This window comes from Pseudorca crassidens, chromosome 18, assembly GCF_039906515.1.
Source record: "Pseudorca crassidens isolate mPseCra1 chromosome 18, mPseCra1.hap1, whole genome shotgun sequence".
Classification (NCBI taxonomy): domain Eukaryota; kingdom Metazoa; phylum Chordata; class Mammalia; order Artiodactyla; family Delphinidae; genus Pseudorca; species Pseudorca crassidens.
The window spans coordinates 69,142,324-69,162,358 of NC_090313.1; the positions used below are offsets into that span (position 1 = coordinate 69,142,324).

General features: G+C 32.3%; 1 protein-coding gene across 7 annotated transcripts in view; it reads right to left on the minus strand.

Moving 5' to 3' along the window:
• NBEA (neurobeachin) overlaps positions 1-20,035 on the minus strand; it is a 630,249-nt gene that overhangs the window by 390,389 nt on the left and 219,825 nt on the right. For 5 of the 7 annotated variants that reach the window (XM_067713382.1, XM_067713384.1, XM_067713383.1 and 2 more), the window contains exons 27-30: positions 18,596-18,703; positions 14,574-14,742; positions 12,965-13,060; positions 643-1,081 (exon numbers count right to left, since the gene is read on the minus strand). In XM_067713382.1, coding sequence (XP_067569483.1) covers positions 643-1,081; positions 12,965-13,060; positions 14,574-14,742; positions 18,596-18,703 — 812 coding nt within the window. The remainder of the gene's footprint in view (positions 1-642; positions 1,082-12,964; positions 13,061-14,573; positions 14,743-18,595; positions 18,704-20,035) is intronic. The other 2 variants (XM_067713386.1, XM_067713385.1) reach the window with 1 other exon arrangement.

Genomic DNA, 20,035 nt, shown 5'->3' on the forward strand with positions numbered 1-20,035 from the left:
AATATCTGTAGGATGCTGGTTGAAATGCTTATAGGCAAATTTTAAATCATATTTATGTATGAAAAAGATAATTCATCCTAACTGAAAATGGCTTTACTGTCACACCTCAACCTCTAAACTCTAAAAAAATTACTGTCTCTAATTGGGACAAAGCAGTTTGGCTATTTTAGAGAAAACATTATGGAATATATATTACATTTTGACTATATATTTATTTTGACATTTAAGAAACATTTGACTTCCTAACTTGATCTTTTCTCCCTAAAACAAAAAACAATTACTTTCCAGTTTCCTCACATATATGTATATATACATGTATATAATATATAAAACATATATATATATACAAAATGACTTCTCCAATCTACTGTAGTCACTTGATGATAGATTATAATCAGAATCTGTGTTTCCATATTTCCAATTCAATGTGCTATTGCCATTTCATATGAAACCCCCTTTTTTGAAACATATTAAAATGCCTATGAGATCAATCCAGTTGGCCTGTCACTTTGATAGTCTTTGTAGTAAGAATCTACAGTAAAAAATACAATGTTTTCAAGACCCTCCTAATATTTTTAAATTAACAGACTCTAATTTTCCTTCTATGCATAGAGCACTGTAAATAATAAGTTCAGTACCTACCTGTCAAAGGAATGAAACTGCATAGGAAGAATAGCTTGCGCTTCTCTCTTCAGTGCTGGATCTGGGTATGGGATAGGTTCAGGGCCACATTCTGCAATTTCAACTGGGGCGGCCACAAGACTTTTCAATATTTCCTTGACATTGATGCCTTTGGTTTGACTAATGCTAGATATAGATGGCGCAGGCTTCAACATTTCACTGGGGTTCTCAGTTAGGCTTTCCTGTGACTTTTTCACTTCGGATGACAAAGTAGATAACAGTTCACTCATGGCATCAGGGCCTGTGCTAGTCTCTAATTCTGCCCCATTCAGGATGCTAGCCACTTGCTCCTCTCCGATTCCTGAATCAGTATGAGGAATGGAACTTTCTAGATGAATATCTTCACCAGGGGCTGGTGTTTCTTTTTCCTTTACCGTGTCTGGAAATGCAGCAGGTGTTTCTGTAATGAAAGAAACTGATTTAAACAAAAAGCTTCATGAGGAAAACCCAGTATTATTAATAAAATATACTCACATATTAGAATAAGCAAAAGAAAACCTGTAAGAAACAAAAAATCTGCTAAATGGATGTGCGTAACAACACAACTTGATTAAAATACATCAGCCACATACACCTGTCATTTTGTTTGGCAAGCATCAACAGAACCCTGTTTCTTTCATAAAACATCTGGCATTTCAAAATTGATATATAAGCATGGAGAAATAGTTCCTACCACAATTGCTTATAGCAGCTTGTAAATAATTATTATATAAAGCTCCCCTTTTATACTTCTATTGTTAGCTACCAATCATGCAAGATAAATTATTATACTTCTCTAATATCTCCTTAAAAATATTAAGTTACTTTTATATCTTTTTTGGTATTTCAGTAACCAATAATGAAATGCCTGATTGAAATATTTAAACTAGTTAAAGATATATTTTAAATTACACACAATACATAAAATTCTAAAGAGTTAATTGCAAAAAGCATGTCAAATGATTAGTTCACAAGGATAAATGCTTTGATAATAGAATAGTGAGCCTCACAAATTTAACCTATATGTGTCTTTAAGAACAATTATTTTGGAATGATCATTCTTTGTGAATAAATATAAATTTCAATTTGTGAAAACTGAATCACAAATATGTATGAAAACGTATATAATATTACTAACTAAAATAGATAAAAAGAAAACCATCTTTAAAATGTTAAATTCCTATCAAATCTCATTATACAAAGGTCATTATAATAAAGTTTTTCATATGTTACCAAATTCTAAATGATGACCTTGAAAAATTTAATCTAAGTACAATGGGAATAATAGCTTTTAACTTAATAAAGTCATGTTGAAGAAGAAAATAAGATACACACTTATTTACTTGCAGTTCCTGCATGAAGTAGATACTTAGTAAATGGCAGCTATTTGTATTACTTTACTAACTAATAGTTATTCTTTGTAATACAAGAAGGGCAAACTAAATTATGTCTATGATCTCTTTGAAATTAACATCTGTAAGTTCTATAAAACTGCCCTTAGCTTTGTTTGTTTATTTATTTATTCATTCATTCATTCTTGGCTTGTTGGGTCTTCGTTGTGGTGCGTGGGCTTCTCATTGCAGTGGCTTCTCTTGTTGCGGAGCACGGGCTCTAGGCGCGCAGGCTTCAGTAGTTGTGGCACGTGGGCTCAGTAGTTGTGGCTCGCAGGCTTAGTTGCTCCACGGCATGTGGGATCCTCCCAGACCAGGGATCAAACCCATCTTCCCTGCACTGGCAGACAGATTCTTAACCACTGCACCACCAGGGAAGTACCGAAACTGCCCTTAGGTGTTTTTGTTGTTGTTTATTTCTTTGTTTCTTTGATTTGAAAGGTTATTAGAACAAGAAACTAAAGATATACATCTCTCACAAGTCCGTGTCATGTGGCAGTTTTCCTCATATTTATTATAGGTTTTAGTTTTGCTTGTTTGGGCAAGGATGTTAGAATTGAAAGAACAAAAGATTACTCCGTAGAACATGATAATAATATTCAAACACTAGATGAACAACATGAAAAATAGGTTTTTCTTAGTTGTTCTTAAGGCTAAAACTTAAAATAACTATATAAAGTTTTTTTGAGAAGACAGAAAATTTCGGTGATATTACTGGCAAAACACTAGAGAAGGAAAAAGGTTAAGAGGTAAAGATAACAATTTGGCATTTTTTAAATAAAACCTTGTGAGAGCAGATTAAGACAAATCAGAATAATAGCATTAGGAATAAGATAGAAGAGAAAGAATCAAGATGTTTCTGAAATATCTAGCTTAAAGAAAAAAAAAGAACGGTGATATGTCACTAACTGAAGAAGAAAGCAAAAAAGAAGCAAGTTTGTTCAGGAAAATAATGAATTAATTGAGCATGCAGAATCTCTGGGACATTTATATCTGTAAGCCAAGGAAACTATGGCCATATATTTAGGGAACATTCAAACAGAGGTGATAATCAAATTTTGGAAATTGATTAAATTACCTAGGAATATAGGATGGGAAGATGGCTAAGCCAGTTATTTCCACTCTTAGAGATACTACTGAGTTTACTTCATGCATGTTTAATCTACAGATTACATAATCTTGGAGAGAAAACAATTACAGCAGAAAAATCAGGAGAGAATTAAACAGCGGTAGTGACATTTCTATGGCAACAGGACAGAGAATGTAAACACAGAAACAAAATAAGAACTCTAACATCAACAAAACATCACAGTGGAATAGTTACTAGCATGGGCTAACTTTTCTTAAAGAGTTTAATAGTCAAAAGGCATAAAGTCAAGTCTAGCACTTAGTCTAAATTTAGCTAATTTATAGATCTTGTCTACAGGCTTGGCTTTACCCTAACATGATGTCTCAGAATCTTTATTTATGATGTGTTTTACATTAAGAGCTACACAAAAATGTAAACTTTTCAAGTTGTATTGGTCTGAAATATAAGCATTTTGCTAGCAAACAAAATATCTAAGAAAATAAAATCTTTGGTTTGTGTCCACAAGGTGTCATATAAAAAGATTTTTTCTACCAACTATACAATTTTTGCTTTTCTATTCAACTGACTCTCTCAGTAGACAATTAAAATCTATAACTCAGTAGCTAGATACATGGAACTTCAACATAAATTTTGATCTCTTGATTATAAAACACAATTAAAAGTTTATTAAATTTGAATATTAAAATATTTTCAAATGCCTCATCAAAATATTTATACAGTAATAAAAATCTTAATTTTTTTTACTGTGAATAAAAGAATTATTTCAAAAGAGCAGTAATTTTGATATTTCAATAAGAATTCTATTCAAATACATAAGTTTTGTAAAGTTTATGATCTTATTCACCTAGAAATAAAAATAAACACCAATGAAAAATTTTATAACAGTAATTGCAAATAGAAAACAGGTCAATACTCAAAAAACCTACCTTAATTTCCCATTATGCATTTATAGAACACACTCTCAGATGATAGCACAAACTTCAGCTTAGATGAATTACATGTTTCCAGAACGCTTCTTTGTAACACTAAAGTACTTTGAGGATTTAACCCAAGTGACTTCAACAGAAGCTAAGCATGAGCAGCATAGAAAGTATAAATGATTGCACCTGTGCAGGTTATATTACTGACAGGAGACTTCCAACTTTTCAGTAGTTCTCCACAGTTTCTGTAGCAATAGGCCATGTCAGTATACAAAGGAGAAATATTACTAGCCTGAGTGATCTTAACCTTGTCAGAACAGGCAGTTGGGTGCCAGATGCCTCTTTTTCTTACTGTTTTTCATTGAACCTAATGAGTTCATCTAATGCATGTTCGGAAAAATATGGGGTTAAGTTCAACAAATGACATGATTTCTACATGGTGACCTCATTTAACACATTCCTTCTGACAAAAATCTTGTTTTATGATAATTTATGAAGTGTTTCAATATTTCTTACCTATTAAATTACTCAAATTGCTATTTTCCAAACTACCTTAATAAGGAATAACATGAAAGGAACATATAGCTTCTTGTTAGTATAGCACTAAAAATTACATCAAGATTACTTATTTGCTTTTCAAATAGTAATACTAAGCAAACTATTCACATTAGAGTAATTTAAAATAAACATAAAGATCTGTATATAACTTGTATATCTTGTTTATGTTAAATGCAAATTAGTTAAATTGCATAAAAATTAACCAAAACTCCAAAGAGAAAAGAAAATTACAGATCCCAACCACTCTATCGGCTATTCTCTCTACTTATCTTCAATTTCTACCTCTCATCCCTAGCTCTGGTCCCTTTATCTGCAGATCAGTATCTCCCACCCTAAAAGAACAACCTCTTACTCCCACCTCCCTTCAGGTACTTTGGGTATTTCTCCTTCCTTTCTGAAAAGGATATGTCATAAGAAAGATAATGGGAATGTGGTCAAATTGATAAAGGTTTCAATTCTGGCTCCACAACTTACTAGTTTTCCATGTTATCTTGAACAAGTTAGTTACGCTTTGAAAGCTGCAAGGACCGCACTTGAAAAATATAGATCTTATGTGTGCTATGAGGATTAAGAAATGTATCAGGCTGTAATGTACTTGCTTGATTTAGCTTCCCAAAGGCTTAGAAGATTTCCACAGACATCTCAAAATTAATACATCTAAAAATGGAAGTCTTGGTCATTCTCTTCAAATAATCTACCTCCGTTCTTTCTTGCTTTGACAAATGATTACTTATCATCTTGGTACTTCAGACCAGACAGCTAGGTATTATCTTTGAAAACTTCTCATACCCTCATGCCCCAGATCCAATCTTTTACCATATCCTGTCAATTTTACTTCCAAAGTATGTCTAATTTATCTTCCTGTTTAATCTCTACTGCCGCTACACCTTAGTCCTAAGCAATAGCAGTTCTTACCTAGAAAGCAATAGTCTCTGATGGTTTATTCAGTTACCCTCAATGCCCCTCTAAATCTATTCCCTCATTGTACTCAGAATACTCTTATAAAATTATAAACCAGAATACTCTTGTAAAATTGTATGATACTTGTAGCAGGCAGAATTATGCCCCTCTCTCCCAACGACGTCCACGTCCTAATCTCCATAACCTGTGAATATTACCTTACATGGCAAAAAGGACATTAAATGGAAGGGCTTGGAGAAGAGACTAGCCTGGATTATCCAGGTCAGCTCAATCAAACTTCAAAGCAGAAAACCTTTCCTAGCTGTGCTCAGAGGAAGATATGACTACAGAAGAATAGCCCGAAAGATGCACAGTTCTTGGTTTTAAAAATGGAGGAATAAGAAACAAAGCCATAAGCCAAGAATATGAGTGGCCTCTGGAAGCTGCAAAAGGCAAGGAAAATGGATTCTCCTCAAGAGCCTCCAAAAAGGCATGCAGCCTTGAGGATGTCTTGATTTTAGCCTGGTGAAATCCATGTAAGACTTCTGATCTATAGAACTATAAAATAATAAATTTGTGTTGTTTTAGGCCAGTAAGTCTGTGGTATTTTGTTATGGCAGCAACGGAACACTAATATAACACTCCTCTGCTTAGTTTAAAAAACAGATCCTTAGTATAGTTTACAAGCCCTACATGATTTGGTTCCTGCTTACCTGTCTAAATTTACGGAATGCTTCCCTTTCACTTGATTCTTATGTTCCACCCACATACGTTCCCAAAATATGCCAAGGAATTTCTCTGAATACGTGGCTACCTTTTCAGAAATGTGCTTCCACTATCCCCAGTCTTTTTCCCAAACTAACTGACTTCATTGTTTGGTTCAAAGCTTAAATATCATTTCTATAAGGCCTTTCCCAACCCCCAAATTAAATTGTTTCTTCTTTTGTACCTTCTCACAATAATCTGTAATTTTATTTCTTAGAATACAACATAGTTTGCAATTATATACTTAAGTGTGTGGTTTCTAAAAGTCTATCTTCCTCATTAGAATGTTAGCTTCATAAACATAGGGACTTTGTGATCACTATTATGTATCTCTAGTACCTAGTATGTAATAGGAAACCATTCATTTATTCAGCAATGAATGAATAATGAATGAATCATAAGGTAAGTTGGAAAAGAGATCAAATTAGAAGATGAAAGAAAAAAGAGAGGAGGGAGGCTTTTGTTGGTACCCTTACTAATACTGAAAACAGACATTTATTTTAAAGAGTCGAAGTTTAAAAAAAATATTTGTTAGGGAAAACTGAGCATGATTTTCAGTTATAAATAAGATAAAATATATAGGATATTTGACATCAGTATTCAATAAGAATTCTATAAATATTATACAAATGACAGTGTAGAGTACTCGTAAAATAAATTATAATGTACCCATATAATGAATTACGAGTCCATTAAAAATGACTCCAAAAGATAAAATAACAAATGTGCAAGCTGAAATCATAGTGTTTGATTATATGAATGTAGCAACTTATTTAATAAATGTTAGCTTTATTTCTAAGTATGCAATAAATAAAAACTGAGTGGTAAAAAAATTATTGGCATATCTTTCATTGTTCCCTTAATATATACTTCTAAGAGTAAAATTAGTAGAACAAGGATCACGGATATTTTTATTCTATGTAAAATGCACATTACTTATATTCTCACCCTTCAAAATTTTGCCCAATTTGAAAATTTTGGTACAGTTTTGTTTCAGTATAAATGTATTTGATTATGAGTAGATTTAAATAAATTTCCCTTATGTGTACCTGCATTGCCTTTCTCTTATTAACTGTTCAGCTATTTTTTACATTTTTCCATTACTGTGATATATTCTTTTAATTGATCTGTAAGAGTTCTTTATTTATTAAGGATTAACTTTTATCACTAAATGTAAATTTTTTCCTGTTTGCATTTTTTCTTTTAATTTTGTTAACATTTTCAGACATGCAGATAAATAAAACTTATTTAGTCATATCTTTACAACTTGATGTTATGATTTAAAACATCTTTTCTTATATTATATAAATTTTAATTTTCTTGAATTATGTTCAGTTTCCTTTTTCGCTTTAAATTTTAATACATGTGGAATTTATTTAGCCTGTTATATGGAATAAGGATATAAATTTATTTTTTTCAATTGGCTACCCCATTTGGTAATACCAATACCATTTGCCAAATAATACTTCCTCTTCCATTTGATTAGAAAAATTATATTTATTATATATGAAATACTCATACAAATTCCTACCTATTTGTAGACTGTTTATGCCATATGTCTGTTCTCGTATAAGTGGCACAATATCTTAATTATTTTAATTCCTGTGAACATAATTCTTTTCCCTGACAATAAATTGCTAGAGGAAAACTAATACAACATATTTATTTGTAAGTTCACCTACATATTAACATTCTTCTTTTGAAACCTAATGTGGAAAATTAACACAAAGCTTCTACAGCTTCTAGGACAAGCTATGAATAAAAATTTATTTTCTCTGTTTTAAGTATGTTTATTAATGAAATACATTTTATGGCTACCATCAATATTCAGCTTTTTAAAAATTGTTTAGCTTTCTCAATAACTTACCCATTTACTTAACAAATATTTACTGTATGTACTTCCAAGTGTCATGCTAGATATTAGGAATTACCTTCTTCAAGCACACATTCTAATAGACAAACAAATAAATAAATTGTATAAGTGTAAGAAGGGAAATAAAGAGGATGCCATGATAAGAAAATAAGGTGGTTGTGGGGTGGAAGCTCCTTAGCTATAGTAGTCAGGGAAAGCCTCTGTGAGGAGGTGACCTTTAACCAGACACCTGAAGGATAAGTACTCTCAAATCATACAAAAAATAGGGAGAAGAGAGAGCCAAAAACTAGGAACAAAATACAAAGGTCACGAGGCAGGAAAGTGCTTGGCATGATTAAAGAACTAAAAGGTAGTTTCATTGGAGTGAGCAGATGCAAGAACCACATGAGATGAAGTTAGGAAGGTAGTGATATTTTACTCTAAATGTTATGAGAAATTTTTATGTCAAAAAGAGACATAATCTCATTTATATTTTAAAATAAACTGCGGCAAAACTATAAAAAATCAAATAAAGATCAGCAAGACAAGAGGCGAGGAAACCACTTTGGAGATGACTGTAGTAATCCAGATAAGTTAGAACTAGAGTAGTCTTGCCACTATAAGTTAAGACCTTTTAACTGTTTTGAAAACCATAGGAATCCCTTAGAAATTTTTAGAAAGAAAAATTATTATATTTGTTATATTATAAAATATTTATTAAATGAATGTATTATATTAAATATAAATTACATTTCATTACTTTATTATTTTATGTAATAATGTTATTTTAAAACCTGTCATCAGTAACAGACTAAATCAGCAGTCCCCAACCATTTTTGGCACCAGGGACTGGTTTCGTGGAAGACAGTTTTTCCATGGAAGGTTGGTGGGGGGGATGGTTCAGGTGGTAATATGAGCGATGGGGAGTGATGCGGAGCGATGGAGAGTGATGGGGAGTGGAGCTGCCGATGAAGCTTCACTCGCTCGCCTGCCGCCCACCTCACCTCCTGCTGTGTGGCCCAGTTCCTAACAGGTCACGGACCAGTACCGGTCTATGGCCCGGGAGTTGGGGGCCCCTGGACTAAATGACTAGAGACAAGAAGTCCAAGGAAGAAACTACGCAATACTCCAAGGGCTGAAGGACTATCAAAGATTAAGAAGAGAGAGGCCAAAGAGCTAGTTCAGAATTTTTTAAAAGGCTCAATAACGAGGCGAAAAAAGGCAGTAAAGTGTGAAGGAGTTGAAGAGTAGTCCAGATCAGTCTTCTCAAAACAGAAAATAAAAGCATAAAAGCTTGTATTATTTGACTCCATAGACATAAAATTAAATTTCAATGAATATAATCAGAACAAAGGTAAATTGGGAAAAAAAATACAAAAACTATCCATGTTGTTCACTGAAAGTGTGGGTATAGGTGATCAATCTAGACAAATGTTACTGTACTTGTAACTTTTTTCAGTACACATAAATAAACAAAAAGTTTTAAGCAAAGAGTGATTCCCCAAAAGAAATGCCTATATAAACATTTTGAACAAATACTGGGAATATAAATATTTAAAGTTTATAATGTGATGAACTTTTGCTTGTTAACTTATCTAATCCAAGTAGAACTGGTAATACTACTACTCATGGGAATAACATATAGCTAGCCTATTTTTGTTTTATTTTAATAACACGCAGAGTGGAGAAAGCCGAGTCACAGAGTTATGTTGATAGAATGAGAACTCAGAGAGCTCAGAACATGTATTCATTTTATACTTTTACCCAAAATGAAACTAGAAATGCTGTATCTTCGAAATATACCCTCAATGTTCATCAATACTCATTTCCAATAATTTATCCCATATAGTTATAATCAAACATAAATTATATTTCAATGAAAGAAATAGATTCCAGATCCATAAATTTTGTTTATACGTATCTCCTTTTAATGTAAAATAAAAGACATTCTATCAAATACATAAAATGATAGGAGATAACTTTTCAAGATGAGCAAAATCAAGATCATTCTTAAGATAGAGATACTTCATTAATAACTATTATATAATAAATATTATTAAAATAATTTTTATTAAATTATGCAAAATATCATAGAAACTGTGTACTTCCAACATTCTAACTTTTATTTTTATTCTTTCATCTTTTCTCACACTAAAAATACATGATGCAATCCTTTCCTGCTTGGAAGTACTAAGTTCATTAAACACAGTTTATATGTCTGACAAAGAGGCCAGTTCTACTAATTTTTAAAGAGTGGAATGAAACTGGTTTCTTATCCTGTAAAAACACTAAGAATTGACTTTGTATTTCCAACATCATCAACAGAACTTTTCCTCTCAATAACCACTGCATGACAGCACGCAGTAACAGTTACTTACTATCACCTTGCATATTATCATATAATTAAAAGAATAGAGGGGCTTCCCTGGTGGCGCCGTGGTTAAGAGTTTGCCTGCCGATGCAAGGGAAACGGGTTTGTGCCCCGGTCCAGGAAGATCTCACATGCCGCGGAGCGGCTGGGCCCGTGAGCCATGGCCACTAAGCCTGCGCGTCCGGAGCCTGTGCTCCGCAACGGGAGAGGCCACAACAGTGAGAGGCCCACGTATCGCAAGAAAAAAAAAAGAATAGAAAATTTACCACATCGGCCTTAAAGTAATTCAAAATTTTATTATACCACTAAGACCATTATGCAGTTCAGCTAAAATTGTTTCATAGTAAACTTTTCTTGATAAAGAAAGCAGTGCATAGATATTTTGATGCAGGCGGCTTAATCAGGTTAACTACTCCAGAGTATATTCTAGTCACTGCAGTTAACCTTTTGGAACACACTTCTACACAAAACAAATTCCAGACGACACTCCAATCTAATCTAATCTAATTTAGTCTAATCCTTCTTAGTTTATCCAACTCAGAGTTAGATGCCTTTGAAAGCAATAAAGCTGAAAAGAATTTTTCCTTTATTTCATCATTACGTCCAAAGTTTGCACGTTTATGAAAAATATCTGTCCATTCAAGTTGTAATAAGAAATACTTTGCTGCTTTATTTGTTCTATAAGTTGTTCTTCCATATCATTAGCCAATGTATGAAGTACACTGAACGGTGGTATCATCTGGAGCTCAAGGCCCTCTCTAAAATTACTCCAGTTATTGGCAGAATTCAGTTCCTTGCCGGGAAGTGCTCTCAGCTCCTACAAGGTGGTCTCAGGTCTTTGTTGCACGGTCACCTCCATCTCAGCAATGAAAAACTTCCTTTATTTCAGATCCCTCTCACACTTTGAGGCTCTCTCATTTCCTCTTCCAAACCAGCCAGAGAAAACTCTCTGCCTTTACAGGGTTCATGTGATTAGGTCAGAGCTACCTGTATAATCACCTTTTCTTAAAAGCAACTGTGCTAAAAAGATGCGAATCAAGTATCAAAGGAGAAGAAGAAAAAAGACAAGACTAAAAGACCCACAAAGCAATGAACCAACCCTTGAGTAGTTACAATGGATTGAATAACGTTCCCTCCAAATTCATGTCCCCCCAAAACCTGTGAATATGACCTTATTTGGAAATAGGGTCTTTAAAGATATAATCAAGTGAAAATGAGGTCAAACTGGATTAGAGAGGGGCCCATGTCCTATATGACTGGTATTCTTACAAAAAGAAGGAAATCTGGACACAGGCACAGAGAGAAGATGGTCATGTGAAGATGGAGACAGAGATTGGAGTTGATGCTCACACAAGCCAAGGAAAGCTGAGGATTGCCAGCACCCACCATAAGCTAGGAAGAAACAAGGAAGGATCCTCCCGTAGAGCCCTCAGGGAGAGCACGGCCCTGCTGACACTTTGATTTGGACTTCTAGCCTCCAAAACTATGAGAGAATACATTTCTGTTTTAAGCCAAAAAAAAAAAAAAAAAAAAAAAGAAGAAGCAACTGTGCTAACATATATAACATAACCCTGTCACAATAGTAAAAATCTATCATATTCACTGTCCCAGGAATTATGCAGGGTGTGTACATGGGAAAATCCTGGGGGGGGGCATAGTTTGGCTCACCTTTGTTCTGCACAGACTAATCTCATGTTAATCTTACCCAGAGACATCATTTTGGCTATTTTATTTTTCATCTCTAAGACTACAAATTGGTTCTTTTACAAAAATCTTCCATTTTTCTTCACATTATGTTCACTTTTTCCTTTAAATTGAAAAACATCTTGAACATATTTATAATAGATGTTGGAATGCCCTTATCTGACGATTCTGCTATATCTATCCTTTCTGAATCTGTTTCTATTGACTGATTTTTTTCTTCTGCTTATGCATCACATTTTCTTGCTTCTTTGCACATTTAATGATTTTTTATTAGATGCTTAATGTTGAATTTTACATTGTTTGGTGAAGAATTTTTTTGTATTCCTTTAAGAAGAGTTGGAATTTTGTTCCGACAGAAAATTAAATAACTTATCAGTTTGATGCTTTCGAGGCTTGTTTTTCTCAACTTTTTTGTTGTCATTACATAGTAGCCTTCATTTTAGGGCTAATTTAGTCCCACTAATAAGACGTGACTCTTCTGCAATCTCCAGTGAATGCCACCACTGTGCATATTATTATACATATAATTAGGCAGCCTTAATTTGCAGATGATACTTAAAGAAATATAATGGAATATAAATATAAAAACTATATTTTGCTCTCAATAGCCAGGTATAAATACAACATATTATATCTTCTTGAAACCTGAGGTGTATGATTGTTTATAAACAATTAGATTATGGATGGTTATTGTATAACAATTTATGAAATTTAAGAATACCCAAACAGGTCAGGAGATGAGGTTAATATTACCTTTGTAAAATGAGTGGGCAAAGCTCTGCTCAGGAATTAACTTGGCAAGGAATCCATGGTTCAAACTTGGATGAGGGATAGATGGTATGACCACAACTGTGGAGAAAATTATGGAATCAAATTTGAGCCAGCATGTAACAACCTGCAACATGGTCCACTGAAGATCCAAGACAGTTCTATATCACTACAACATGCAAACATACTAGTAGTAAAGACCACATCTCTGGAGGAAGGAAAGAAGTTATGTATTTAAGAGAAAGGAAATAATATACTCGTTAAGTAGAGTAATTTTAGCAACATACACAACATACAACAAACAGAAGAAAATCAGAACTGGAAGGTTCGCTAAAATATTGCTTGCTTTATACATATACGACTGTTATGCATGTATTAAAAATGAAGAAAGAGTTGATTAACATATAGAGTCTCAGGGTTTTAAATGGTCAAAAGACAAACTGCAATGGTAGGATAACATTTAATTTGAAGAATAAAGTTAAAAGTAAAAGTATACTACAAAGAAATATCACGTTTACGTACTAAAAATAAATACAGCATGCAACAGCAAAGATTTAGAGTTAAGTATAATCTGTATTTCCACAACAGTGATAAAAATAAATGAGATATGATATGAATATGGAAAACAAAATGCAGAGATTTGACCACTAATTTCTACTCACTTTTAAAAATATTCATTTAATTTGTATATCATATGCATTTATTTAGGAAAGATAATTTCTATTACAAATTAATCCAGTGGTACATGAAATAACCACTGGGTTACTAAGGTCACACTGCAAACCACAGAGAAACAACCTTGATGTAAACACCCGGCAAGAAATGCAATTGATAAAAGGCTCCCCATGATATTAAAATATTAGTTGCCAGAAAATGTGTTTATCATTTCCAAGCAGAGTAGATAAAGCTGACAATGCATGAACTCCTACAACATGAGCATCTTCTATAGATGAGAAAGACAACATGATCCAAAATGGTTCACTGATGTCTAGAAGTCTTTGATTTTAGTTGAAGCAACTTTGGTATAAAGTTTAGAATGTATGTTTGTTTACTATAAATCTCTGACAGAATATTTAGATACTGAAATAACTATACACAATGAATGAAAGAAAGAAAGAAAGAAAGAAAAAGAAAGAAAGAAAGAAAGAAAGAAAGAAAGAAAGAAAGAAAGAAAGAAAGAAAGAAGGAAAGAAAGAGGGATGCTATCTTTGATCTTTGGGTATAAAGATTTACACTTTGGCTTATTGTTGATATTGAACTACTCTATAAGGACCTCCTACTTTCATATGTTTATAAAGTTTAAAATTATACATTTAAAATATATGAGTTATTTGCATATTAAACAGTAGTATAAATGATTTGTATTAATAAATAGAAAAATTAAAACCAAAACTCTCTGATAAAATGAGAATATAGGAAATATCATTCTACATTTTTGTGTAATTAAAGAATATTAAATCGGCATTTATATACCACCTACTTATAAATACTTGAGGTGATTATGAATAGAACCAGTTTAAATCTAGATGTAAAATGAAATAAAAAGGAGATAAATGATGATGAAAATTCAAATAATTAGACAAATATTAAGTACCTGTACTTGTTGGTGAATTTATTTCTTGTCTGATGTTTCTACCTGGCTGGCTTCCAGTTCTTGCAGTCTCTCGCTGGGGTTCTAAAATGTCACGATACTTGGAAACCATCAGAACCGAAATGAAGTAAACAACAGCTAGAGCTAAGAACTGTGCCTGCTTGCTATCATCCTGCATAAAATGAAAAGGCAGTGTTGACACTCAAAACTTTTAAAGTATAAGTTCTTAGAGTACAAGAAACTATTGTTGTTTCATCTTCTTTATGGAGGCAAAATATGACATTTAACTTTTACTAAAACTTGCTAAGTATACACTGCTATTTAATAAGTATCATCTAAGTATAGATAAAAAACTCCATAAATATATCATCTGATTTACAGGTTGGAATGTAATTTCAAAAAATGAGAATGTTAAGATTTTGCTGAATATGCCACAAAATTTTATTCTTTGTCCTCTCCACTACTAGTATCTACTACTTCCATAACAGAGAATGCATATTTATAAGATATGCAGATAGCACAAGCTTGAAAAGAATAATTTAACATCTGAATAAAAAAAAGACAAGAGTTTCAAATATACTTTCAAGTAACTGAAAAAAAATTAACAGAATAAAATTACAATTGGAATACATATACAATTCTAACATACCACTACCTGAGCAGGAAACAATATGAGTAAACTAGGGGAGGTGTAAAAATGGGGGAGCATGAAGCCTGAATTGTTTACAAGTTCAATATGAGCTAAAAGTGTGATATGGCAGCTTAAGAAAAAGCTAACACAATGTCTGACACATAACTGATAAAAAGAAGTAACAGCACCACTATTCTCCTCTGGAAAAATGAGGTAATTTTTCCAGTGCAGAATTGGGAGCCAATATTTGAGGCTCCCAATTTCCAAAGCTCAATGACAAAATGAAATTTTTCCAGAGGAGAGCAGCAACGTGGTAAAAGGTCTGAAAAAGACTGACCAAGTTAGGATAAAGCGGTAATAGTTTTAAAAAAGCAGACTGCTGTCTAGTAGAGAAGATAACTTTAAAATAAGTATGCTTTGCAAAAATATAAAGAGCCATATAACCTTGAGAGCTCTATCCAAAAAGCCTAAATAATCATCATATAGGGAAAAATTGTTAATGGACAAATTTAAATGACCTCTAATACTATTTCCAGATTAGACTATATCCAAGTCATCATATATAGATGGTTATTAAGCCTTTTTTCTAAGCTAGGTTAAAAGTGATACTCAAGCCAAAACTGCAAGTAATTACCTTGGCCCATAGATAACATAGAAATAAGGAAAACAAACATGCATTAAAGTCTAGTAACGCCATAAACAGGCACTTTACATTACTACTTCATTTAGGTGCAATGTGAGCAAGATTCAAAATTCACGTGCATTTGTTAGGAAAAAAAGACAATGAGAAATATTTACTGATGATTTAATACTATGAAACAGAATTAGTACAGGTAACGCAGAAAATGACCAAACTCGATTAAATTTGTTCTGAAATATTATGAATTTAGTATTTCATACTCTGTGGGTAACAGACAGCTTTTACATATATAATTTTTCCTTAAAGACCTAATTTTTTATCTCATGTGGTTTTGAAATTAAGGCAACTAAAAATGACTATTGATTCGTAAAAATTTCAAAAGTTAAGGAGAAATCTTACTATAATTTCTACAATTGACTATAAAATATAGCAATTGTAAAACACTTCCAAATTTTGGAGATTATTTAAAATGAAAATAAAAGTGTACCTTAGAATTTACGAAATATGGTGGTAAAAAAGAGAGTGCTTTGCAAAGATCGACCTTGGGATTCTGACTCGACCTCACACTAGCTGTGTGATCTTAATGTTTTTGAGTCTTAGCTTTCTCTTAACCTTTTACTGAAAGCTGAGGTAATATATACTAAGTGTCTGATACACAGTATAAACTCAATGAACACAAATTATGTTACCTCCCTGATGTTTGGAAGGTACACCTGGGAACACTAATTCCCTTCCTTCAGGAAGAAAGCTAATAAGCACCACTGTTGGGTTATCCAGTATAGTTACAAAACATCTATAGATACTAGAAAAATTATGATAATCCACCACAATAACCTGATTCAGAATTTACTAACAATTTAAATGCAATGTCACACTTAACATAAACCCCTTCTATGTTAGGTTCGAATGGGTCTCTTGGAGATGAAGACATACTCCATGTTTAAATCATCTGTCATTAAAAAAAATTCTTTCCACAACATGTTTTTTTCAGGATGAATAATTCGCATTTCTAAATGGTTAAACTGTTAGTAATTTTTTTTTCCCAAATCCAAATTCAAGTCCAGAATATAGAGTTTCTCACAGCATGATTTTTATACTATTATATGTTTTATCTCCTATTTTTAAAAATTCCTTTATTTTTTATTAATTATAAAAGCAATACAGGTTTACTACAGAAAATATGGAAATACAAAAAAAGTACAAAATAAAAACGGTTTACCTAGAGATAATCACTGGTAGCACTTGGGTACTTTTTTCCAGACTTTTTAAAAAAAGGTGAACATGTGCATGTATGTACACTTGGCATACAAATGCAATATTTGCGTAGTATAAGTATTTTTGCATACTGCTGCTTTCCCTTAAAATATATCATGAGCATTTTATATGTCACTAAGTTTCCCTCAAAAATATGATGTTAATAGCTGCACAGTTTCTTGTTAAATGAATATACTATGATTTATTAAGCTCTATATTGGATATTTACAATGTTATCAATTTTCCTGAAGGCAACTCTGATGAGCACATGGGCTTAAATAGCTTAAGGAGAACCACTGGGTAATAGCATCAATATTTATAAGAGTTTTAACACATGTTGGTAAAGAGCTTTCCAAAAAGTTTATTCAACTTCTATTCCTACCAGTGATAAGTCATAGAGCATGTTTCAATGCATCCTTGTAATGACAGGTACTATTATTTAAATTTTTTAGTTTATTTAATGGTAAAATATTTATCTCACTCTTGTTTTAAATTTGCATTTCTTTGACTGCTGGTTATACTGACTTTTAAATCATATGTTTGTTACCTTATTTTCATATTTTACATCCATTGCTTATTTTTCTGTTGGTATGGCTGTAATTTTCTTAGTGATTTATAAGCACTGACATATATTAAAGAGTGAGAATTTTTCTATCATATATTCCTACCATGCAGTATTATGCTGTATGACTTAAATATATTTTAACCACTTTCTCAAGTACAAAGTACTCTATCCAATTTATTATTAAATGTAAATTTAAAACATAAACTTCCTTCTATGTTTCATAAATCATCAATTAAAATAAGAAAAACAGAATCCAAAATGGCTGATAAACAGCAACTATACTAAGGAGTACTGCCAATATTGCATTTGCTGTGAAATGCTGTGTATGTTTCTACACAATTTGTGGAAAGGCCAATCTTATCTATCCTTACTTTGGATAAGTGATCATATAATTGGAGGGTTCCATGAAACCGTTTCCTTAAGCTATCTTTTCAATAAGCTTTATTAAGCAACCTTTCTAACTCAAATTCCCATTGATATCCATATTTTAAAATGCAGATTCTTATCTCAAAAGTAATTGCCCCCCAAATGTAACTGCCAATAACACCTTAATGAATTAATCCCTTTTATCCATAATACAAGGAACATTGATATTAGCAAAATATTCAGTACCTAGAGATGGAGCAAGGAATACTAAAAGACAGGAATAGGTGATTCAAGATAAAGTCAAGTATAATTTTCAAAGTTATCCCTATTCTTAGTATCCATACAAAAATTAAATAAAAATTTAACATCATTAAAAAAAATAACATATCAATAAGCTTTCAGAGAAAGCTAAGCTCATCCATTTTACAAACAGAAGCATGTTACATATCTACAATCCCTGACACTAGGACATTTAGTTTTAATATGCAGCTTTCTTATAAAATTTAAATTATTTTACACAAATGACAGTGGAAAGTTTTTTCCTGGGAAATCAAGCAGGCATAACTTACCACATCCCGAAAGACAACTGCACGAAGGCGATTGATATCAACATCCTGAAGAAGTCTATCAGGATCCTTAATTGGAGAAAGGTTACCTGGAACATTCTCTAGTGGAGTCTTAAAAAAAAAGAGAGAATTGTGAAAAAATAGTATAATACAGAAACTTATATAGCAGTATAATTTCTAAAACCTTTAATTTAGTCATTAAACTGGCCACATTCTTTACCTCCTCCCTTCATTGAACAACATTTATTGAAAACAATATGCTATTACAAGGCACTTTTTCTGTTCTCTTCTACTCTTGTCATGGTTTCGCTTACTAGTGTTCTTATTCTTTATCAGCATAGCTACCACTATAGACAAAGAAAGGCTAGAAGATTATGGCATAAAAGATATTAATCTTATACTCTGGGCTCAAATCTCTGCTGTGTGACCTCAAGCTTGTTAGTAAATTTTTCTGAGCCTCACATTCCCTACCTCCAGTTAATAAGTCTCTTTAAGTCATCGCGTTCATTTATCCATCATGCTTTTATAATGTATGAAATTATTACGTTACATTATTACATGAGATTTCATAGGTGAAAGCATTTCATGATCTACAAAATGTTAGAAAGGTGAGCAAAAAAAAACAACTTTAGTCGTGGCGTTAATATTAAAGCTGAAAGACATTAAAGATCATTACCACCAAAATCCTTTTTATAGCTGAAGACACAAAAATCCACACATTTTAGGTAACATGTCACATAACAAACTTGCAAGACAACAAAGATCCCTGAAACTCAATCTAGTACTTTTTCACTTACATAATATGTTAAGAATTGTGTGGATTAGATTATATATGTAAAGTACCAAACACAATTCCTGCATATAAAGTAACCTGTTACTCTAACTAATTAATAATAAATAAGTCTCCTTCTGTTTCTCTGTAAACCTGAATTATTCTATTTCACTCTTAAGATGATTGACTCCTTTGCAGCACAGAATAGTGAAAAGAGTATGGTATTTGAAGGTTGATAATTATTTGGCTTCCATTACAATTCCAAGACTAACCAGCCATATAACCTTAGGTGAGATACTTAACCTCTCAGAACCTCAGCTTTAATATGTAAAAATAGGCTAATAATCTTTATCAGAGAAAGATTAAAGAAATAATATACTATTCATAGCATAGATGGAAACTTTGTATATATTTTAATTTATATACTATTTTACAGTTTACAAAGTACTTCTATGTCCATAATCTAATTCGAGACATTTTTATAGGAAAAGCTTGTATGACTGCTCCTTTTTAGAAAGTATAAAAAATGAGGTGCAAAGAAACCATGTGGCTAATACAAGTTCACTCAGGTTAGTAACACACCAAAATTAACTAAGGTTTACTTACTCAAGTGTCACATTAAAAATGAATAAAAATAGGGAAGAAAAAAAAACAACAACTCTCCATTGATT